Raw genomic sequence first — 25,419 nt, 5'->3', positions numbered from 1 at the left:
GAAAAGGGACCCCTTCATAGTCCTCATGGGATCTTGCGCAAGCAAACAGGCACTGAGCATGCATGAATTCAGAAGCGGTTAAAGAAAGGAAGATGGGTAAGACTGATCCCTGCCACTAGGCATGCTCAGTTCAAATATGCTTCTTTGTGGCCCAGATGATGAACTTCTAGGACACCATGAAAAAAAATGAAAACAAGACACGGAACGGGAGGGATCCTGAAGGAATAAGCAGCACAAGAGGTTTTGTACTAAATGCTTTTTCCCACAAATTATGTCATTTTAATTTTTTGACTCGCTTCAGGTTTGCTTTAACCACTTACCGACCGCCCACTGCACAGGGGCGGCAGGAAAGTGGATCCCGCAAGGACCGCCGCATGTACAATTGGCGGCGGTCCTTGTATGGGCATGGGCGGAGCGATCGTGTCATTCGTGACGCGATCAGCCGCCGGCGACTGGCTCCGCCCCCCTCACGCTGTAACCCGCCGGCCATTCGGAAGCGCCGGCGGGTTACTAGCACCCGGATCGCCGCATACAAAGTGTATAATACACTTTGGAATGTATACAAAGTGTATTATACCGGCTGCCTCCTGCCCTGGTGGTCCCAGTGTCCGAGGGACCACCAGGGCAGGCTGCAGCCACCCTAGTCTGCACCTAAGCACACTGATTCCCCCCCCCCTGCCCCCTGATCGCCCACAGCACCCCTCAGACCCCCCGCCCACCCCCCAGACCACTGTTTGCACCCAATCACCCCCCTAATCACCCATCAATCACTCCCTGTCACTATCTGTAAACGCTATTTTTTTTTATGCCCTAAACTGCCCCCTGCTCCCTCCTGATCACCCCCCACCCCTCAGATTCTCCCCAGACCCCCCCCCCCCAGGCCCCCCCCTGTGTACTGTATGCATCTATCCCCCTGATCAACTGTCAATCACCCATCAATCACCCCCTGTCACTGCTACCCATCAATCAGCCCCTAACCTGCCCCTTGGGGGCAAACTGATCACCCACACCAATAGATCGCCCGCAGATCCGACGTCAGATCACCTCCCAAGTGCATTGTTTACATCTGTTCTCTACCCTAAACACCCACTAATTACCCATCAATCACCCCCTATCACCACCTGTCACTGTTACCCATCAGATCAGACCCTAATCTGCCCCTTGCGGGCACCCAATCACCCGCCTACACGCTCAGATTGCCCTCAGACCCCCCCTTATCAATTCACCAGTGCATTATTTACATCTGTTCTTCCTTGTAATGACCCACTGATCACCTGTCAATCACCCCCTGTCACTGCCACCCATCAATCACCCCGTCACTGCCACCCATGAATCAGCCCCTAACCTGCCCCTTGCGGGCAATCTGATCACCCACCCACACCAATAGATTGCCCGCAGATCTGACGTCAGATCACCTCCCAAGTGAATTGTTTACATCTGTTCTCTACCCTAAACACCCACTAATTACCCATCAATCATCCCCTGTCACTGCTACCCATCAGATTAGACCCCTATCTGCCCCTAGGGCACTCAATCACCCGCCCACACCCACAGAACGCCCTCAGACCCCAGCCCTGATCACCTCGCCAGTGCATTGCTTGCATCTATTCCCCCCTCTAATCACACCTTGAGACACCCATCAATCACCTCCTGTCACCCCCTAGCACACCTACCCATCAGATCAGGCCCTAATTTGCCCCGTGTGGGCTCATGATCACTCGGCCAAACCCTCAGATCCCCCTCAGACCCCCTTCCGATCACCTCCCCAGTGCATTGATTGCATCTATTTTCCCCTCTAACCACCCCCTGAAACACCCATCAATCACCCCCTGTCACCCCCCTAGCACTCCTATCCATCAGGTCAGGCCCAATACAACCTGTCATCTAAAAGGCCACCCTGCTTATGACCGGTTCCACAAAATTCGCCCACCTGTCATCAAAATTTGCAGATGCTTATACCCCTGAACAGTCATTTTGAGACATTTGGTTTCCAGACTACTCACGGTTTTGGGCCCGTAAAATGCCAGGGCGGTATAGGAACCGCACAAGTGACCCCATTTTAGAAAAAAGACACCCCAATGTATTCTGTTAGGTGTATGACGAGTTCATAGATTTTATTTTTTTTCAAAAGTTAGCGGAAATTGATTTTTATTGTTTTTTTTTTCACAAAGTGTCATTTTTCACTAACTTGTGACAAAAAATAAAATCTTCTATGAACTCGCCATACTCCTAGCAGAATACCTTGGGGTGTCTTCTTTCTAAAATGGGGTCACTTGTGGGGTTCCTATACTGCCCTGGCATTTTAGGGGCCCTAAACCGTGAGGAGTAGTCTAGAAAACAAATGCCTCAAAATGACCTGTGAATAGGACGTTGGGCCCCTTAGCGCACCTAGGCTGCAAAAAAGTGTCACATGTGGTATCGCCGTACTCAGGAGAAGTAGTATAATGTGTTTTGGGGTGTATTTTTACACATACCTATGCTGGGTGGGAGAAATCTCTCTGTAAATGGACAATTGTGTGTAAAAAAAAATCAAACAATTGTCATTTACAGAGATATTTCTCCCACCCAGCATGGGTATGTGTAAAAATACACCACAAAACACATTATACTACTTCTCCTGAGTACGGCGGTACCACGTGTGGCACTTTTTTACACCCTAAGTGCGCTAAGGGGCCCAAAGTCCAATGAGTACCTTTAGGATTTCACAGGTCATTTTGCGACATTTGGTTTCAAGACTACTCCTCACGGTTTAGGGCCCCTAAAATGTCAGGGCAGTATAGGAACCCCACAAATGATCCCATTCTAGAAAGAAGACACCCAAAGGTATTCCGTTAGGAGTATGGTGAGTTCATAGAAGATTTTATTTTTTGTCACAAGTTAGCGGAAAATGACACTTTGTGAAAAAAAAAACAATTAAAATCAATTTCCGCTAACTTGTGACAAATAATAAAATCTTCTATGAACTCACCATACTCCTAACGGAATACCTTGGGGTGTCTTCTTTCTAAAATAGGGTAATTAGTGGGGTTCCTATACTGCCCTGGCATTTTAGGGGCCCTAAACCGTGAGGAGTAGTCTTGAAACAAAAATGACCTGTGAAATCCTAAAGGTACTCATTGGACTTTGGGCCCCTTAGCGCAGTTAGGGTGCAAAAAAGTGCCACACATGTGGTATCGCCGTACTCAGGAGAAGTAGTATAAAATGTGTTTTGGGGTGTATTTTTACACATACCCATGCTGAGTGGGAGAAATATCTCTGTAAATGGACAATTGTGTGTAAAAAAAATTAAACAATTGTCATTTACAGAAATATTTCTCCCACCCAGCATGGGTATGTGTAAAAGTACACCCCAAAACACATTATACTACTTCTCTTGAGTACGGCAATACCACATGTGTGGCAGTTTTTTGCAGCCTAACTGCGCTAAGGGGCCCAAAGTCCAATGAGCACCTTTAGGCTTTACAGGGGTGCTTACAAATTAGCACCCCCCAAAATGCGAGGACAGTAAACACACCCCACAAATGACCCAATTTTGGAAAGTAAACACTTCAAGGTATTTAGAGAGGGGCATGGTGAGTCCGTGGCAGATTTCATTTTTTTTTTTGTCACAAGTTAGCCCAAATGTAAACTTTTTTTTTTCTTGTCACAAACTGTCATTTTCCGCTAACTTGTGACAAAAAATAAAATCTTCTATGAACTCACCATGCCTCTCAGTGAATACTTTGGGATATCTTCTTTCCAAAATGGGGTCATTTGGGGGGTATTTATACTATCCTGGAATTCTAGCCCCTCATGAAACATGTCATAGATGCTTCAAAATGGGAAAATTCACTTTTTGCACCATAGTTTGTAAACGCTATAACTTTTACCCAAACCAATCAATATAGGCTGAATGGGTTTTGTTTTTTATTAAAAACATGTTTGTCCACATTTTTCGTGCTGCATGTATACAGACATTTTACTTTATTTGAAAAATGTCAGCACAGAAAGTTGAAAAAATCATTTTTTTGAAAAAATTAATGTCTTTTTTGATGAGTATAATAAAAAGTAAAAATCGCAGCAGCAATCAAATAGCACCAAAAGAAAGCTTTATTAGTGACAAGAAAAGGAGCCAAAATTCATTTAGGTGGTAGGTTGTATGACTGAGCAATAAACCGTGAAAGCTGCAGTGGTCTGAATGGAAAAAAAGGCTCTGGTCCTTAAGGGGGGTAAAGCCTACGGTCCTCAAGTGGTTAAAGGATACCCGAAGTGACATGATGAGTTAGACATGTGTATGTACAGTGCCTAGCACACAGATAACTATGCTGTGTTCCTTTTTTTTCTTTCTCTGCCTGAAAGAGTTAAATATCAGGTATGTAAGTGACTGACTCAGTCCTGACTCAGACAGGAAGTGACTACAGTGTTACCCTCTCTGATAAGAAATTCCAACTATAAAACACTTTCTTGCTCTCAAAAGCCATTTTCTTCGAAGTGTTTTTTTAGTTGGAATTTCTTATCAGCGAGGGTAACACTGTAGTCACTTCCTGTCTGAGTCAGGACTGAGTCAGCCACTTACATACCTGATATTTAACTCTTTCAGGCAGAGAAAGAAAAAAAAGGAACACAGCATAGTTATTTGTGTGCTAGGCACTGTACATACACATGTCTATCTCATCATGTCACTTCTGGTATCCTTTAAGACAGAGGATTAGATCAAAAAACAGAGAATAAACTTAAAAAAAAAACATGGAATGCAAATTACCTCTTCTTCTATATCCCTGACACTTTAAAGACAACTGAAGTGAGAGATATATGGAGGCTGCCATATTTATTTCGTTTTAAACAATATCAGTCCCCTGGCGGCCCTGCTGGTCTACTTGGCTGCAGTAGTGTTTGAATAACACCAGAAACAAGCATGCAGCTAAGTAATCTTGTCAGAGCTGACAGTAATGTCAGAAACACCTGATCATCTGCATGCTTGTTCAGGGTCTATGGCTGAAAGTATTATAGGCAGAGGAACAGCAGGACAGCCAGGTAACTGGTATTGCTTAAAATTAAATAAATATGGCATTCCCCATATCACTCCCACTTCAGTGGCATTAGAGTGTTGTACCATGTTAGCCATGAGTAAAAGCAAGGAGTTTTGAATCAGGATGATACCATTTATTGGCTAACTTAGAGATGGATAAACAGTGAGCTTTCGGCTTATAAAAAGCCTTCGTCGGACTGGCATGAGAGGTCCTCCACACTCCTCTCTTTAGTGTAGCTGCGCACCAGACAGCCTATCACTTTGCGGCTTCCAATGCGGGTCACGTGACATGCAAAGACAGGAGATGCAAGGTGGTAGGCTGCACAGTGCAGAGCTGCACTGAAAAGGCAAGAAGTGGACCTGTCCTGATGCTGAAAGCTGGTAAAGTAAGATGCGCCATGCTGCTGCTATATTAGAGAGCGGGGGAAGATGCCTGTTACTGGCACAAGGTTTTGCTGGGGGTGGCCAGCAGATTTTTGCTGTGGGGTCCAGTAATGTGTAGTTACTCCCCTAGTATGAAGCCAGTACAGGCGACATAGATTGATCATTCGTCATCATAATTGTCATCGCAACACTTACAGCATGTGTAGTTTCTTAGGTATGGCATAAATTCAGGTAGCATTTAAAGTGGACCTGAACTCAGGGCTGCCTCTCTGCTCTAAAAGATAAGCAACAGCATAATAACCTTTAAAGAAAAAGTTCTTTGTTACGGCTGATACAAATCCTGCAATAAATCTGCAGTGTTTCTACTTCCTGCTTTCACGGAAGCAGACAGAGTTAACATCCTGTGTTTACAAATTAGCTGCTCTGCCGAGGCAGACAGCTGATACAGCTAAGATAAAATTACAATTGTGATTAGTCACAGATGAGAGGGAATTAGACAGGCTAAACTCTCTAAATACATACAGGGTGCATTTTTCTATGTTTTCCTTCTGTCCTGTGCAAGAGTTCAGGTCCACTTAAAAAAAATGGTTTTGCAGATCATAGCGCATATCACAGCAGCCTAATCTACTGATATTGTGTTCTGTTTCTGTGACCTTTAGGGCCCTTCCACACAGAGTTCGTTGGGGCCTTACACAGCGAATGTGGCACAGTGCGCTGGGTACCGCCGCAGTAACGCACAGCATGCAGTGTGATAACTAGGTAATGTGTGTATTTACAGTGACAGTGAAGCATACTGTATTTTTTGGACTATAAGACTCACTTTTTCTCCCCCCAAAAGTGAGGAAAACAAGTCACTGCGTCTTATAGTCCAAAAGCAGGGAGATCCTGACTTGTGAACGCCGCCAATACGAACCTCCAACCAGCTGCAATGTCAGGGACTCCCTGTACTGTGCCTGCAGAGGAGGACACAGGGGACACAAAGGGGCATAGAGGAGGACAGAGGCAGACACATGAGGGACACAGGAAGAAACAAGGGGGACAGAGGAGAACACAAGAGGGGAAGAGGAGGACACAAGAGGTACAAGGAGGCATGAGGTGCAAAGGGGGCATAATCCACAAGATGCCTCTTCACCATGGATGCACCAGGTTTAGTATTTTTTCACCCCTGGTTTTTGTCCTCTAAACCTAGGTGCGTCTTGTGGTCAGGATTGTCTTATAGTCTGAAAAATATTGTATTTCTTCCCTGTATGGTGGCACCGCAGCAGTATCACGCAGTGCAATTACTGGGAAACGTGTGTGTTTACAGTGCCAGTGAAACATACTTTTATTGTACTACAGTATACGCGTCACTGTATGGATGCAACGCAGCAGTAGCATGCAGTGCAACATTTCGGTTACGTGGCGCTGCGATCAACTGAGTCGGTGTGAAAGAGCCCATATTGTGCAGTGCTGTCAGTATTAATGTACAAAGACTGTACAATCTAATTGCTGTGGGGGGGGGGGGGGGGTTGCAAATGTCTGCACTCACCTTTCCAGAAACAGTGAGAGGATACTCATTCACAAAGACTATGTACCGAGGAATCTTGAAATGAGAGATCTGTTGGTGGGAGAAAAAGACAGACAGAGATGGAAACATGAGATATATACATAGACTGCTGCGCAGGAAAGCTGACAGCTGCTCGTAGAGGAGAGTAAAGGTGGCCACACATCATACAAAAGACACAATTTTACACCAATTCGTTAAATACAATCGGTTGTCATGAAAATGAGAAATCTGATCGAAATTCTTCTTTTTTTCCGATTTCTTTGAGATTGGTTGGACATGTTGAAAAATTCAGACCAATTTTATCAATAATTGTATGGTGTGTGATTGATTGTGAAATTGTATTCAGCCAGGAAAAAAAATGTATATAACTATTCAGTACATATCAAAAGTTCCGGCCAGCGCTAAGGGCTGGATTGGAGGCGGCTGACGTCAGGACGTCGGCTGACGTCCATGACGTCACTCCGCTCGTCGCTATGGCGACGATGTAAGCAAAACAAGGAAGGCTGCTCATTGCGGCCTTCCTTGTTTATTCTGGGCGCCGGAGGCGATCGGAAGAACGCCTCCGGAGCGCCCTCTAGTGGGCTTTCATGCAGCCAACTTTCAGTTGGCTGCATGAAACAGTTTTTTTTTTTTATTAAAAAAAAACCCTCCCGCAGCCGCCCTGGCGATCTTAATAGACCGCCAGGGAGGTTAATTAAAAATGAATTTTGGTGTAATATACTATTTGGCCACAAGATGTCCTCAGTAGTCATTTCCAATTCACATAGGTAAGCACGTGAAGCGGAAGTAATGCGTGGCACTTAACAACAGGAAGATATAATGAATGCAGACGTCTCATAGGTGTCGGCATTCATCTAAACGGGGATTTAGATTAATGAATGTGAACAGCGTTCCCATTCATTCATCTCCCCGCTAACCAGTGGTAACGGTGGTGTGTGTGCGTGTGCAGGAGCGAGCGGCGGCCGCACGCGGCTGCAGACTTATATTCATGGCCCTGGTGCACCCGGCGACCTTTCCAGGCCGTGAATATACTGCACGACGTGCAACAAGTAGTTAAACTTGCCTTCTTATCTAATTATTCTTGGGTTACCATGGTTAAGGAAACACAATCCAGTGTTTGGCAGACTGGTCAGTTGATTAGTGTGTCTGTCCAATGTGAAAAAGAGTGTCTACAAAGAATTGTTTTATGTTGTACTAAGCTTGTTGACCATAAATTCCCTTATGTCTATCGAGTTTTTAGATGTTGTTTTCTCCACAGGCTGCAGACAAATTACCACCTCACAAGCCTTATAATTGTGCTATTGATCTTCTCTCTGGCAGTATGCCCTCTCGTGGTCGTCTGTATAATCTGACCGGTCCTGAAAAGAAGGCCATGAGGGAGTATATTCAGGAAAACTTACAGAAGGGGTACATCAGAACCCTTTCCTCACCAGCTGGTGCAGGGTTCTTTTTGGAAAAGAAAGGTAGTGGTCTTAGACCCTGTATTGATTACAGGGGTTTAAACAAAATTACTGTGAAAAATCGATATCCATTGCCTTTGATCGATGGTCAGTTTTCGCAAGTTGTGGGTGCTAAGATCTTTTCCAAATTGGATCTTAGAGGTGTCTACAATCTCATTCGCATCAGAGAAGGTGATGAGTGGAAAACTACTTTTAATACTAAAGATGGTCACTATGAGTATTTGGTCATGCCCTTTGGGTTGTGTAATGCCCCTGCTGTATTTCAGGATGTTGTTAACAATGTATTTTGTGAGTATCTTGGGGAAAATGATGGTCATTTACCTTGACGATATAATTTTTCCTCTTCGGTATCTGAACCTTGTATTCATGTTAAAAAAGTATTAACTAAGTTGAGAGAGAACTGCTTGTATGCTAAGTTGGAAAAATGCATTTTTGAGGTGAAACAAGTCACATTTCTGGGTTATGTGATTTCTGATTCCGGTTTGGCTATGAATGAGGAGAAAGTCAAAGCGGTGCTAGAATGGCCTCAGCCTGAAAGCCTTAAAACTTTGCAACATTTTTTAGGCTTTGCAAATTTTTACAGAAAGTTTATTAGTAACTTCTCTGCCAAGGTTATTATTATTATTATTTATTGTATTTATAAAGTGCCAACATATTACGCAGCGCTGCACAATAGATAAATGGGTTAACATACAGGTAGAACATACGGAAACTCACAACAAAACAAGATCATGCAAATGATTTGATAACAATACAGTGTCATAGGTCAAGATAGAGACTGTTCGAGTCTACAAGAAGGGTGGTTGTGAGTAAGATTGCATAATCAAGATGGATACATTAGGGAGGAGGACCCTGCCAGAGGCTTACAATCTAAAGGGTGGGGTGGAGACAATAGGTGCGTCTTTTGAGAGGGGGTCTAACAGAACATATTATGATACTGGTGTAGGGGGGTATGCGAGCGTGAAGAGGTGAGTCTTGAGAGCTTGTTTGAAGGTATTAAAGGTGGGGGCGAGTCTGACGGCTGGTGGGAGAGAGTTCCAGAGAGTAGGGGCAGCTCCACTCACTGATCTTACAAAAAAACAGGCAGATCCTTCCATTTTGGATTTCTAAAGCTGTCCTGGCATTTGAGGGGTTAAAACCTAGTGTTCTGGACCTGTGTTAGTTCACCCTGATATCAAGAGACCTTTCATTGTTGAGGTTGATGCATCTGAGGTAGGAGTTGGGGCAGTGTTATCACAGTTCTCTGGTAACCCTGAGCAACTACATCCCTGTGCATTTTTCTCTCGAAAATTCTCTCCAGCAGAGAGAAATTATGACATTGGAAATAGAGAATTATTGGCTGTTAAATTAGCCTTGGAAGAGTGGAGACATTGGTTGGAAGGAGCAGAGAATCCGATGACAATTTATACTGATCACAAGAACCTTGAATATATTGAAAATGCCATTTAAATTCTCAACAAGCCCGATGGGGATTGTTTTTCTCCAGGTTCAATTTCATTATCACCTATAAACCTGCTTCAAAATACATCAAGGCTGATGCCTTTTCAAGATATCTCGAGAAAGAAAATTACAATAAGGATCCTGTACCTGTAATTCCTAAAAAATGCATCATTTCCGCTTGTAAATTGTCACCTGACCTATCCAACCAATTGTCCAAAATGCAAGGCCCCTCAGAATAAACCACCTGAAAAATTGATTATTCCTTGTGATTATAGGGAACTGGTCTTTAAACAATTTCATGAGGATAAGTCTGCAGGTCATCCTGGGGTTAAAAAAACTGTTGATCTTCTTAGAAGATATGTTTGGTGGCCCTCTCTCAGTAAGGATGTAGTTGCGTTTGTCAAGTCATGTTCTGTTTGTACCTGGAGTAAAGTTGCACGGGTCACACCCCAAGGTACCCTGTTACCATTACCCATAGCTGATAAACCCTGGACACATATATCCATGAATTTTGTGGTTGATTTTCCAGTTTCTCTGGGTCAAACTGTTATTTGGGCAGTTGTGGACAGGTTTAGCAAGATGACTCATTTGTACCTCTTCCCAAACTCCCATCAGCTAAAGAATTAGCTCAGATGGTTGAATATTTTTAAAATTCATGGTATTCCTCAACTTGTTTCTAAGTTTTAGCGGGCTTTTAGTGACAAATTAGGAGTCTCTGTCATTTTCTTCTGGCTTTCATCCTGAATCCAATGGACAAACTGAGAGGATGAATCAGTCCTTGGAGCAATATTTAAGATATTTTGTCTCAGATTGTCAGGAAGAATGCGTGCAATTTTTATCTTTTGCTGAGTTTGCTATTAACAATCAGATTAATAATTGTTCAACAAAGAAATCTCATTTTCAAATCATTTATGGCTCAAATACTAAATTCAATGCACTTTCTGGTGTTTCCAATGGAATGGTCCTCATGATGTAACCAGATCTGGAAGCAAGTGCAGAAAAGCATTAAGAATGCTGTGAGTAGTCAGAAAATAATCTCTGACATGCACCGCACTGTTGAAGTTGAATTCATGCCTGGAGATTTGGTATGGGGCTCTACCCGTCATATTCCTTTATGCCAGCCTTCAACTAAGCTGGGATCCAGGTATATTGGTATATATCCTGTTGTGGAAAGGATTAATCGGGTTACTTATCGAATTAAATTGCCCAATTCCATTAGAGGGGTCAATCCTTTCCAGGTTTCTCTGTTTAAATCTGTGGCTAAATATAATCCTTCAGACCCACCCTCTCCACCCATTGAGGTTGATGGTGAGCAAGAATTTGAAGTCGAGAGAATTCTTGATTCCCGTTATGTGAGAATTCATTACAATTCTTGATTGATTGGAAGGGATATGGACCAGGGGAGAGATCTTGGGTTCCTGCTAAGCAGGTTCATGCTGATGTGGCGATAAAGGAGTTTTATGAGAAGTACCCTAATAAACCTGGATTGGAGTGTCCTGAGTCCACTCCTAGAGGAGGGGGTACTGTAAGAACCGCTGCTTCCAGTCAGCAGTAAAATGCCGAGACCCGGGCTGCAGCTCTGACTTCGGGATCTCGGCAAGCCGCTGACATCAGTGGAATGCAGAGGGCTCTGCGGACCTCATTGGATAGGCGGAGCACTCGCTCTCAGTACGGGTTCCACCGAAGCACTTGTATGTCTGCACTTTATCTGATGAAGGGGACCCTCCATGCCCCCCAAACAATTGTCATGTTGTGCATACAATAAGGAATAAACATTCTGGAAAATTGATATTGGTGTGCTAGCCGAACTTGGTTTTCCATCGGTGGATGTGTGCCCACAACCTGTGCAACCCTAGAGTCAGTCATGAGGACAGGCCGGTGTTTTACAAGCACATTTTTCACCTTATTCCAATGCATACTGTAAGGAGTGATAAAACGGAAATCGACATCTGGTGTGTCTTTATTTTTCCCTCCATCATCATCATCTAACAGGTCTCATCGTGGAAGTGCCAGGGCACGGTCTAGACCCGAGCTCAATGCTTCACGTCTGTATCCTCTCTCTCGAAACCGCGTATACATTTCCTTGGCCTCCCTCCAAAAATCTATGGGGCGAGAGCAGTTTTGCTGTATGCGCATAAACTGCCCTGTTGGTATGCCATTTAATAAATATATACTGTGGGCACCGATACCTACTATCTATATTGGGGCACCTATTCCTGGCTACCTATACTGGCTGCACATATATCTGGCTGCCTGTACTGGCAGCACCTATACCTGGCTATGTATACTGGCTGAACCTTTTCATTGCTACCTATACTGGGGGCACCTATTCCAGGCTACCTGTACTGGGGCAACTATATCTGGCTACCTATACTGGGGGCAAGTATAACTGGCTATCTATACTGGGGCATCTATAACTGGCTACCTATACTGTAACTTTTCTGGATTCAAGCAAATGGTAGTTTCTATTATAGCTACAAGGAAATGGTGCTAACTATCTGTAAAATGGGCTAAGCTAATATGCCATGTAGGGAAATGGGCAAATCAGATGAATACTATCTAACGATTTTAGGAGCATTCTTTGCCAGACTTTCTGTGGCCTACAGATCATCTTCTCTACATAGCATGGTTAGACCATCTCCACTGGCTCACCTTTCCCTTGCAGTATGCTTTGACCTCCTCTGGAGAACATTCCACATTCACGTGAGTGCGGATACAAGCGCAGAGCTCCTCCCCCATACGCTCATCCTTCACCCCGATGACCTGTAATGACACAGAATAGAGTCTGGTCCGCATCAGTTAGCCTGACACCCCATCTATTCCATAATCTGTTCCCTCTGGTCACCTGAGCCTCCATGATTTTGGGATGGGTGTGCAGGAACTGCTCGATTTCAGCGGGGTAGATGTTTTCTCCACCTCGGATGATCATGTCTTTACAGCGGCCAACAATCCGACAATATCCATATTCATCCATGGTGGCAATGTCTCTGGAGGGAGAGAAGAAGGATTATTATATGTTTTAATAAGTCTTAACTGACACATTCAGTAGCTTGAAAAACATAACCTAGCAATAGATTTAAAGGACACTGCAGTGAGAGGGATTTTACCACGAAAGTTTATAAACAGATCGCACGCGGCAAGCACCATAGACTTTAATAGCAGGCAAATATCTAAAACATTCAGAGCAAATTTGCAGTCACAATATCTTTAAAAAAAGGTACAAAGTGTACCAAAACCTGGACAGTGGCATGGCAGAAAGGGATGAAGTGCGAAATAGTCGCCATAAAATATGTATTTTACGCAAACGCTTTTTTAGTGGTTATTTTTAAAGAAGTTTCAATGGCCGCCAATGTTGGCAGTTCATAGCAAAGCCCCCATACATGCTAGAATCACCAAATTTGCAGGGCATGTAAAGGAGAAGAGTGGGTATAAGGGAAAATTTTATTTCAAAAAGACTGTTTTTGAGAAAAATTATTTTAAAGTTACGATAGTAAATATATTAAATGTGGTTAAACGACATAATGTATCAACCTATCGGCAGTGAGCAAATTTCACGACGGGGTTTCCAGGTGGTCAGTATGCAGAGCGTAATGACCACTTGGAAATCCCGGAAAAGAGGCAACGCTTTGGCCAAGGATATCTATACAGATGCAATTTGGCTATATAAGGATCCGTGGCAATTTTAGCTGTGATTTGGCCATTTGTCCCCCCTCCCGAACCTCTTTAACCCCTTGCCCCCGATGATAAACAGAATGCGGAGCCCCGGCCACGTGGAGCTTCGCACCATGAGCTATATCAGCCCGCATGGTATGGTCCATGATATGGGGGGGCTCTGGAGAAGAGGGGCAGCCAAGCATACCCCTCTCCACCAGAGACTTTGTCTAATCCATAGATGAGGGGCTCTTCCCCACCTGGGAGTGGGGTCCGACAACGCCCTGGGGGGAGTTCATTGTGGCATCTGGGAGTCCCCTTAAAGAATGGGGACCCTCAGATGCCCAATCCTTCCCCAGGTGAAATGAGCATAGGGGACTGAGTACCCCTTACCCACTTCCACAAAAAGTTAAATTGAAGTAAAAATGCATCAAAGAGAAAAGTCCTTCTGGCAAGAGGGAATGCTGCACAATATGTAGTCGTACCCATGCATTAGTGGGCTTCAACCCTGCAAAGGATGACTATATGGTTATCCATGGGTAAGAAACACCTTCTAAGTCTAGCAGTCACTGTGACTCACCCGGTCCTGTACCATCTGTCCGGAGTAATCACCTCCCTGGTCTTCTCTTCTTCAGCCCAGTAGCCCAACATGACACAGTATCCTCGGATCATCAGCTCCCCCGGGGTGTTCAGTGGTAATATCTCACCTGTGTTGGTGTCTACTACTTTTCCCTGAGGGAAACAGAGTCATCAGAACTGCAAAACTTCTTTAGGAAATTATTTAAGAAAAAAGGGTACTTAGAGGTGAAACTCAAAAAATTAGAATATTGTGCAAAAGTCCAATTAATTTAGTAATTCAACTTAAAAGGTGAAACTAATATATGAAATAGGAACCCTTTGTATGTGTTTTGGATTAATTAGCTGATTAGAGTCTGACACGTTGAGCTGAGAATATTGAATATTTTTACAATATTCTAATGGTCTGAGATCTTGATTTTGGGGTTCTCATAAGCTGTAAGCCATGGGTGCCCAAAAGGTTGATCGTGATAATTGGTAGGCCACGTCACATAAAATTTTGCGGCCGGCAGCTATAGAACGCAGCCACTAGCCTCGATTGCGGCCAATTGTAAGGCAGGGGAGAGGCGGCGAGGCTGAAGAGGAGAGGCCAGGGGTGGCTCTGCCATGACGCGATGTCATGGCTGGGGGTGGCGCCGGGCACAACACATACACGAACGCATCCACGCACGCTGCCTGCCGTCCCTTCACCCGCCGGAGCGTTCCCTCAGCTGCCGGCTTGCTCATCTACCCTCCAGCCAGCTACAGCTGAAGGAGGGGAAACCAGGACAAGACCCGGACACCACCGCTGGAGTGAGGTAAGTGGGGCCCAGGCACCTACACCTAGCTATCTATACTGAAGGCACCTATACCTAACTACCTATACTGAAGGCACCTATACCTGGCTACCTATACTGAAGGCACCTATACCTGGCTACCTATACTGAAGGCACCTATACCTGGCTACCTATACTGAAGGCACCTATACCTGGCTACCTATACTGAAGGCACCTATACCTAGCTATCTATACTGAAGGCACCTATACCTGGCTACCTATACTGAAGGCACCTATACCTGGCTACCTATACAGAAGGCACCTATACCTGGCTACCTATACTGAAGGCACCTATACCTGGCTACCTATACTGAAGGCACCTATACCTGGCTACCTATACTGAAGGCACCTATACCTGGCTACCTATACTGAAGGCACCTATACCTGGCTACCTATACTGAAGGCACCTATAACTGGCTACCTATACTGAAGGCACCTATACCTGGCTACCTATACTGAAGGCATCTATACCTGGCTACCTATACTGAAGGCACATATACCTACCTATCTATACTGAAGGCACCTATACCTAACTATCTATACTGAAGGCACCTATACCGAACTATCTATACTGAAGGCACCTATACCGAACTATCTATACTGAAGGCACCTATACCTGGCTACCTATACTGAAGGCACTTATACCTGGCTACCTATACTGAAGGCACCTATACCTAGCTATCTATAATGAAGGCATCTATACCTAACTACCTATACACCGGCGTAACTACCGGGGATGCGACCCCATCAGCCGCAGGAGGGCCCGGGGCCCCTCTAGGGCCCGCCAGCCGTGTGCGGGGGAGCGCTGCTCCCTGCCTGAATCTGGGACCCCCTGGCCATGGGTTGAACTGGCCACGGTATCTAATAGACGCAGTGCCAGTTCATTCCCCGCAGCCTCCCGGGAGGCAGAGCAGGGCTACGGGAAGATTGCTGCCGAAGTCCTGCACTGGAGACTATTTGTGTCTCCAGTACAGGACTACGGGCGCCATCTTGCCATAGCCCTGCTGTCTGCCTGTCAGTGCAGGAGATGTGCTGCAGGAGGATCGTCGGGGCCGGGGGAGCTGCACACCAAAGGCCGGGAGAGGAGACTTCTGCCAGGTGAGTTCATTGTTTTTATTTTTTTATTTATTTTTTTTTACATGTGTGTGCATGCGGTGCATTTTATTTTAATAACTGCTGCCCACTGTATGATTTTCTGGTGACTGCTGCCCACTGTATGATTTTCTGGTGAACGCTGCCCACATTGCGATTTTCTGGTGAACGCTGCCTACATTGCGATTTTTCCGGTGACTGCTGCCCACATTGCGATTTTCTGGTGACTGCTGCCCACTTTACGATTATTTTCTGGTCACTGCTGCTCACATTACCCATCTCGACTGCGGCTAATCGTAAGGTAGGGGAGGAGAGAGGAGGTGAGGCTGAAGAGGAGAGGCCAGGGGTGGCTCTGCCATGATGCAACGTCATGGCTGGGGGCGGTGCCGGGCACTACACATACATGCACGCATCCACGCACACTGCCTGCCGTCCCTTCACCCGCCGGAGCGTTACCTCAGCTGCCGGCTTGCTCATCTACCCTCCAGTCAGCTGCGGCTGAAGGAGGGGAAACCAAGACAAGCCCCAAACACCGCCGCCGGAGCGAAGTAAGTGGGGCCCAGGCACCTACACCTTTGGGCCCCTACACCTAGCTATCTACACTGAAGGCACCTATACCTAACTACCTATACTGAAGGCACCTATACCTGAATACCTATACTGAAAGCACCTATTCCTAGCTATCTATACTGAAGGCACCTATACCTAGCTATCTATACTGAAGGCCCCTATACCTAACTACCTATACTGAATGTACATATACCTGGCTACCTATACTGAATGCACCTATACCTGGCTACCTATACTGAAGGCACCTATACCTAACTACCTATACTGAATGCACCTATACCTGGCTACCTATACTGAAGGCACCTATACCAAGCTACCTACGCTGAAGGCACCTACACCTAGCTATGTATACTGAAGGCACCTATACCTAACTACCTATACTGAATGCACCTATACCTGGCTACCTATACTGAAGACACTTATACCTGGCTACCTATACTGAAGGCACTTATACCTGGCTACCTATACTGAAGGCACCTATACCTAGCTATCTATACTGAAAGCATCTATACGTAACTACCTATACCTGGCTAACTATACCTAAATATTTATACTGAAGGCACCTATACCTAGATACCTATACTGTTGGTAGATCTCCTGGACTCAGCAAATGTTAAAGTAGCTCGTAAGCCATAATCATCAAAATAATAACATATGAAGTAGACTCGTAACATACATAGCAAGATATTTCAAGCCTTTATTTATTAGTTTCACCTTTTAAGTTAAAATACTGAAATAAATAGACTTTTGCACAATATTTTACATTTCTGAGTTTCACCTGTACATAATTATCTCTATGATCGAGATTGGCAGACCCCTATTCAAATTCTATTTACTCTTCTGGTAAAATCTAACCATTTTGGAAGGCAGAGTCCTGGCTTTTCCGTTACATCAGGTACCACGTCAAGGAGGTTATGATGGAAGGGTGTCCCCTGCACAGCCAAGGCTGTACATGTAAAGGAATAGAGTCTTCAGCCCAGCCAGAAAGACACCCAGAGAAAGGAGAAAAGGGTGCATAGCACACGAGACTAGTGAGAACCTCGATTCATGCTGCGAAGAAGGAAGAAGACATCCCAAGTCCACTGTTGATCATATCCGGTTCATCCGGGATAATCATGGCGGGCTTGTCCAGTACTCCTCTGAACATGATCTCTGCAGCCAGGTGCAGAGATCATGTTCCGTAACTCTGGAACAGTGCATCACACTGACCCAGGTTCCGGTGCACAGAAAAGTCAAGACTCTTGGCTTTCCAATGATGATTTGATGTTACCAGGAGAGTAAATACAATTTCAATAGTAGGTTGCCAAACGACTAGATAATACGTAGGTATCGAAAAAGAGAGAGAGTGGTGTCACCTCCGTATGGGACATGATGTGACCTGCTGTGTCAATTTTGCGATGAAATTCGTCAAAGAGGAACCCCAGGAACGTCACAGGGCTGTTTTCTGTTGTGCCATAGCCTATCTGTCAAGACAAGTGAAAGGGGTACCACATTATGTTATGCTTTACATCATATGTATTTACATTATGTGCAGCTATTTTTTAGAATTCTCTGATATGCATATTCTCAACCCCTGATCAATAATACAGTTATAACACATTACTCCAAAGAGATCTGTCTGCATCCCACAGACATTCCGAACCACACAGCTACACTGACCGGATGACACTGTTCACTGACCTGAAGAAGGTGGTTCATACCAGCGAAACGCGTTGTCCATTGTGTTTTTCAATAGACTCACTGCATTTTTAGAAATTTTATATTTTTGGGAACTTCCTTTCCTTACAATTACTTTACAAATCAATTAGCAAAACCTATTAACAGACACCACAGCCCAAGCCACATCCCTGTTGCACAGTTGGAAAACTGAACTGCCCTTTTCATGTTCTTTTATGTATCGAAATACATTATAATTCAGAAAAATGTCTGGGCTTTATAAGCATACATATGGGGAACTGTACAGTAATTTATAAAATAACCATCCCCAGCAGGACCCACGTATATTAGTGGAACTCCCAGGCTCATGCCTCCTGTAACTACTGGAAATCCCAGGCTTGATGCACTACAGTGCGGTAAAGTTGGCATGCGCAGAGAACGATGAAGAGGTGCGCACATTAACTGTTTAGCACCACGGGTGTTATCGGGTTAATGCACGTGGTGCTTTTGTAACACATGGTGAAACACATGCTACCGCAGTAATGCCCGCGGTGCTAAAGGTTTAACGTTAAAAAAACATAGCTTATGTGTTAACATTCAAGAACCGTAGGGTTAACATGCGGTGCTCACCCTGGTGTTAGTAAAAGTAACATTGCCGTGAGCTACCTGAGCACGGCAACTTTACCGCAGTTGACCAACACACACTCACTCACTGTGTACAGAATAATGTGACAGTACATACATTGATGTTCTTCACTGTAGTCTCCATGACCAGCTTTCTCATGAGCTCTGGTGGTGCGATGGACCCCGCCATAAATCCTAGAAAAGGGAATCAATGTAATTAACTGGCCAGCTCCTTTCACATTTCTTGTTTAATTGTAAGGATTGTGAGGGGAACTGAACTGAACACATTTTATGTGTGAACCCAGCCTAAGGGTTATATTGTGTATACTATTATTATATTAAATTAAAACTGTTGAATCTTTACTTAAAGTAAATTTGAGACGAGGAGAAGTTAACTTTTACTTACCTGGGACGTCTTCCAGCTCCCCGTAGTCCTTCAGCTCCCTCTGTGTTCTCTGGGTCTCCTCTGTTGCGTTGGTGTCTGCTCCGTTAAAATCCTCTACTGCACACATACAGTTCCATCCGTGCGCCTACTCAATTGCCTTCCTGCTGCCAGGAGTGTTCTATACATGCTCAGTTCCAAGTCTATAAGAACTGCGCATGCACAGAACGCTCCCAACGACACAGACAAACACTTATATCGCGCTTTTCTCCTGGCGGACTCAAAGCGCTAATTACGGGAGCACTATGAAGGAGGCGCATGGCTGGAATAAAGCATGCTCCATAGTGCATGACTGACCCAGTCGCAAATGTTATCGAGCATGACAGCAACACAACGGGGAGGACTCTGAGGACACCGGCAAGCTGGAAGACTATTGGAGCTGGAAAAAGCCTGAGGTAAGTAAGAGACAACGTTCCCTCCTGTCTCAGGTACAAGTGTTCTGGTTCTTGGTTCTCCTGGCCAGAGGGAACACAGTTGAAGCTGAGGGAAGGCAGAAAAGTGTGTCGGGGACTATTAACCTTTTAGGTGGTGGGAGTGAAAGCAGCTCTACCCCTAAACCAATCAGTGGCTAGATTATCTAGTGACAGGCATCACCCCTGACCTGAGATGACATAGAAAGACACAGAAAATGAAAAGGCTACACCACAAACATGAACGTAGCAATCACCCTTGCCATCACAGGGGGCCCAGAGGCTTTGTGGCCCCTACACCTCCCTCTCTCCAACCACAAGTGCAGCCAATTAGCAAAAAAACCTCCCCGTTCGCTCAAAAAAAAAGTCCCTGCCACCTCCTCCTGCCATGCAGAGTAGCTGTCATTTTTTCCTGCTTTCAGACTATGCTTCACAGCAGAACATTCTCTGCTACCATTCGCCGGCTCTCAATCACATGACCCTCATGGGGTTTGGGAACCAAGGGGGCCCCATGCTATCATTTTTGCAGGGGGGCCCTATTAAGTCTAGTTACGCCCCTGACTACAAACTTTAAACCTGAGAAAGAAAAGTTAGGAAAACAAAAATAAGAATGAAAGGCAAAATAAATAAAGGATAAAAATGATAAAGAAACTACGGAACTTGTGTATTATCACATGGTTTGCGGTAATGTTTATCACACCGTGTTTGGCAGCCCCTTGTTAAAATTCTGTTTACTCCCCAGACATCTATCCATTTTCTGAAAGCTGGGAGTCCTGGATTTCTGTTGCTCAAGGTCCCGAGGTCCGAGTGCGATGCAGGGGATATCTCTCCTTCAACACTCCCTAATTCAAGAACAGTGCATCACACTGACCTGGGCCCTGATGCAAGCAAAAGACCCTCAGTTTAATTGGTAAGATTCTGCCAGGGAAGTAAACAGCCTTTTAACGAGGGCTGCCAAACAGTTGTGAGCAATGCTCAACTTTAACGTTGAAGATTGTTTAGAGGATCTCAGAGCAGAGGAGGAGGAGCATAAGGAGCCCGGGGAAGCCTATGGACCATCTAGAGCAGGGGTCAGGAACCTTTTTGGCGGAGAGAGCCATACATGCCATATATTTTAAAATGTATTTCCCTGAGAGCCATACAATATGTTCAAAACTGGGACAGTGTGCATGTGCAACAGAGAGCTGTCCCTGTTGCCATGGTGATGTGTATACAGTTGATCCACCGGGCAGCAAAGTGTCAGACACGTCTTCAGCTTCTCTTGGGTTTCAGCAACATCAGCAATTTCCCCGAGAGCCAGACAGGAGAAATACCGACTAACAGCTTGTACAATTGGCTAGTTGACTTGGGGGTTGGTTCATTTTGTAGGGCGAGATTCCCACATTTAGGCCCAATAGGCTGCCTGTCAAGTGACAGGCAGCCTATTGGGCCAATCAAAGTGCAGGGATCTCGTCCTACAAAGTCACTGGACTTGACAGGGTCCAGACTGGGACAATTGGAGCAGCTGTTCATTTTGGGGAGAGTGTGAGTAACTTATTAGTGCACACTACAGCAGCAAAATGTTACTTGCGCTGCCACACTAAGCTGCGCTGCTTGAGCAGTGTATCTTAGTGAGTCAACCTGTACTGTGAGCCAGATGTAGCCATCAAAAGAGCCACATCTGGCTCCCGAGCCATAGGTTCCCTACCCCTGATCTAGAGGCTTCCTCTTACTGACGTAAGTATCTGACTTTTTTTTTTTACAGTTACAGTTACAGATACCATTTAAAGTAGATCCAAATAAAAAATACAAGATTTCAGAAATAAAATCTATTTTCTAAATTATAATACATAGCAGCCTTTTTTCAGCTGCATGATGACAAATATAAAATATTTTACATTTATTGGAGGAACCCCTCCCTTCCTTTCATATTGCCGGGACAGAATCCGGCAAACTGGTGGAGTAGGTGATGTCCGGCAAAAGGAGGAATTGCTAATGGCTTACACCTGTATAACCCTAGTTATGAAAAGAGAAGGGTGAAAAGCATGCACTGAAATGCTCAAAAGCTTGAAGGAGTGTTTATTTATCTTTGTATGTGTCAGAGTGGTGCAACTAAATATTTTGAATTTAAAAAAATGTTCGGTTTGCGTCCGCTTTAAAGGTAATACAACTGCTAAAATTACACCATGACTGTAATACTGTAATCTATTTGTGCCTTGTATATGACATGCAATGTTTTCAATAAACCTTTATTTTGGTTTAAAAAAAAAGGGGGACACCCAGATTTCACCCTCCCAGGCACTTGGTTTTCTATTTTTTTGTTTTCTATTTTTAGAAAACGGAGTTAGTATAGCATCATTGTCACAGGTGCCCTAGTGGTCGGAACGCGAAATGCCTTCCAAACGGTGCCAGCGCACGGATCGTGCTAACTCTGGTCGCAGTCAATGCGTAGGAACCGTTGGGAATTGGCCGCGGACAAACCAGAAGGGAGCTTGTGAGGTACAGTAATTACAACTTACACACGATTTCAGGGTATAACTGCCACCACCTCTGTTACCATGGGACAGAGGAGCCCGCTGACTGTCTGAGCCTAGATCTACAAATAAAAACGGTTAAAACACGCTGTATTCTGTCTAGCCAACAACAAACAATAGTAGCGTCTCTTCAGAGACCTGGGATCAGTTTCTCTGTATGCTGAATAATAGGGTAGCTAGAACAACAACTGACGATAGCGTCGGTTTATTGAAAGCAATATAAATAATTCATATATACAGACAATTATTAAAATCAACAATTATGGAAACATTAATAGCCAGTATGTAATTAAAAAGGAGAAAATACTTAGGGTTTGTGAAAATATGTCCGTTCTGGGAAAAATTGTAGAGTTCCTTTTGTTCAGTTTCAGCAAAGTTTAAAATCCAAGCAAAATGGAAATGTCCTTTGTTCAGTTTCAGCAAAGATGGCCGATCAAGATGGCCGCCAACCACATGGTCCCCTGGCTGGCAGAGTGCTTTCGTGAAGGTGGAATTTGGAGGACTCAGGGCCCGCCTGCCAGCCATGTGCTTTTGATGAAGCTGGTTTGGGGGTGTGGCAATGCCGGCCCCCTCTGAGTCACCCACCAATGACAGTTCATTCCCTCTGAGAGATTTTAGGGCTAAACTTATAAAATGCCGTAACTCATGAACGATACACGTTATATTTAGGGGGATAACAGATTCATACTTGTCGGAAAATACAGATTAATATGACATCAGACATGGCTAGGGCAGCGGGTCCAGTTCTTGAGAAGGGTCAATAACCGGACGGACAATCACAATGAGTTTCATATCAGCACGATGGCCAGATTTTACCGAACAAGACGAAATGAATTTTATAGCTGTGCGAGGTATAGTTGCCATACAATCGTCAAGAAACCATACCCCACATGCATTCACATGTGGCCTGGTCGGAGCCGCTTCGGCTGGCTTTCTATGGCCCCCCTGTGGAGATTAGCTTCCTGAACTCAAGGGTTTGTTCCTGCTCATTAGCATATCAAAAGAGCCATCTTGCAGTTAAGCTGATGTCTTCTCTCTGCTGAGAAAAGACAGATGCTCCTACACAATCAATCCAGATTCTATTGATCTGAAGCGCAATCGATGCAGAAAATCGAGTGCGATCGCTTTTTCTTCACGGGTGGTTCCAGGACGCGTCTGCGGCCCCGCAACCGTCCGTGACAACCATCTAGTGGCCAAAAAGTAAAACTACTTCCAAATACACCATTATACACTTTCCATAGAAAAATTAAATACATTTTAATTATTTTTTAACTCCTTCACTCCAACCCAAAATAAAATATTATCGCCATACATTGTACTAGGGACACAATTTAAGCATTGTAATAACTGGGACAAATGAGCAAATAAAATGTGTCTGTTTTATCTACAATACCACATTTTATTTTTAAACTACAATAGCTGAAAGCTGAGAAATGGGCGATTTTTTAATTTTTTTCTTGTTCTTCCCTGTCAAATGCATATAAAATAATATAATTCTTAGCATAAAATACTGCCCAAAGAAAGCCTAGCTTGTTGCACACAAATAATATATAGATCATTTCAGTGTGATAATTAGCGATAAAGTTATTACCAAATGAATGGGAAGAGCTTTTGAAGGGGAAAAAACCTGTAGAGAAGTGGTTAAAGGAGTCTTGAAAAATGAGGAGCGACTATTTGATTTTTTTAATTGGGAGTGATTGCGGTCCTGACATGAAAAAAAAAATCTGCAGTTGCTACGCGATTTTCATGTGCTCCCTTTCATTTTTTCTAATTGCAAATGCAGGCAAGCTGCAACAGGCATTACATTAAGATTAGCTTGAAAACAGATCGAACCAATCTGTACAGGGCACCAGGATTACTATATTAATCAGGGTGCCCTTCTCATTGCTAATTTACTAACAGTGAACTATCAGCAACCCTCACTGTTTTTATATGAACCAGGTGAAGATGATGAACTATTACCACTATTGTCAGGCTGCTGGACCAATTACGTTCTCAGTGCTCTTTAGCCATTGTAACCCAGCCTCAGAGTACGGGTTACATATGATAGTGATGACATCACAGCAAGGTCTGATGAGTTGTGGGAGAGCTGCTGTCAGTAACATACCGGAGGTGAGAGTGGAGGAGAGAGAGGCGAAGTCTGGCTGTCCTAAAATATCGATGTACATGGTAGGGGTGCCGTACACACACGTGCATCTGTGGAGCAACAAGACCAACGGTTATATTAAAATAACAGAAAGAGCAGTTCTGAGGCTGATTTAGTTAAGATCTATAATTCAAAACTATCTGCTATTAAGCATACATGCAGCATATGCACCGGACCTCTTCCGTTTGAACTACAGCTTTTGTCACAGGACAGGGAGAGAAGACACAGAGAGGACACATTCCTGACTCACCGCCAATCGAGCAAAAATTTCCCAAATTGTTATTGCACAATTGACCAATTTTGGACAAAAATTGATCGGGCATCATTTGCTCACTCATTTCTAGCAGATTCAATTACAGTGATCAAATCTGCCAGATATCGACAGGAAAAATCATCTAGCGCATGGCCAGGATACTAGAGTCGAAAATCCTAGGAAAACGGGGGGGGGGGGGGGGGGGGGGGGGGGCTCGGGGGGGCTGCCCGTGGCAGGGAGCGCACTGCACATACGTATGACGTCATACGCATGCACATTGCTCTCCCAGCCACAGACAGCCCGGCCAGCGTGTGCATGGAAGATCCTGAGGTGTGATAAGGTCATTTCGGGGGCAGAAAGGGGAATGGGGGGAGCTGTAGGCATCGGCACAGGTGACATTATATGCATGCCCCCACCCATTTTCCTAGGACTTTTGGCTCTGGTATTCTTTAAGCATGTTAATTAAGATGAGATGAGATGTTACAATGGGCAAATATTGCCTAATTATTTTATATATTAAAATTGTAAAAAAAAAAGCAATTTTATTCCGTAATTTAAAGGGACCCTGAGTGGCGGCAAAAAAACAAAACAAAACGAAAACTGGACTTACCTAGGGCTACCCCTCCAACCCACCGTAGCGGGGGAGGTCCTCTGGCATCTTCCTGGCCCCTTCCACAGTCCTGCTGGTGACCCTGATAAAGCCACAACTTCAGGTGAAGTTGCACGTGCACACCCCCACCGCGCAACCGTGGCATCTTCACGCCAGTCACCGTAAGAGTACTGCACATGTGCGGCTCAGTCTTTAGAGAACCTCACATGTGCAGGACTCTTAC

The 25,419-nt window shown here is 44.6% G+C and overlaps 1 protein-coding gene across 1 annotated transcript in view; it reads right to left on the bottom strand.

Annotated features, from left to right (window-relative positions):
- Nucleotides 1–25,419, bottom strand: part of LOC137541844 (medium-chain acyl-CoA ligase ACSF2, mitochondrial-like) — a 76,627-nt gene that overhangs the window by 2,865 nt on the left and 48,343 nt on the right. Inside the window, exons 9-15 of the mRNA XM_068263385.1 lie at nucleotides 24,295–24,383; nucleotides 18,941–19,017; nucleotides 17,898–18,005; nucleotides 14,070–14,221; nucleotides 12,684–12,825; nucleotides 12,491–12,601; nucleotides 6,921–6,989 (exon numbers count right to left, since the gene is read on the bottom strand). Coding sequence (XP_068119486.1) covers nucleotides 6,921–6,989; nucleotides 12,491–12,601; nucleotides 12,684–12,825; nucleotides 14,070–14,221; nucleotides 17,898–18,005; nucleotides 18,941–19,017; nucleotides 24,295–24,383 — 748 coding nt within the window. The remainder of the gene's footprint in view (nucleotides 1–6,920; nucleotides 6,990–12,490; nucleotides 12,602–12,683; nucleotides 12,826–14,069; nucleotides 14,222–17,897; nucleotides 18,006–18,940; nucleotides 19,018–24,294; nucleotides 24,384–25,419) is intronic.

Source organism: Hyperolius riggenbachi, chromosome 12 (assembly GCF_040937935.1).
Source record: "Hyperolius riggenbachi isolate aHypRig1 chromosome 12, aHypRig1.pri, whole genome shotgun sequence".
Classification (NCBI taxonomy): domain Eukaryota; kingdom Metazoa; phylum Chordata; class Amphibia; order Anura; family Hyperoliidae; genus Hyperolius; species Hyperolius riggenbachi.
The sequence above is the reverse complement of the archived record's forward strand: the minus strand, read 5'-3'. Positions and strand labels throughout refer to the sequence as shown.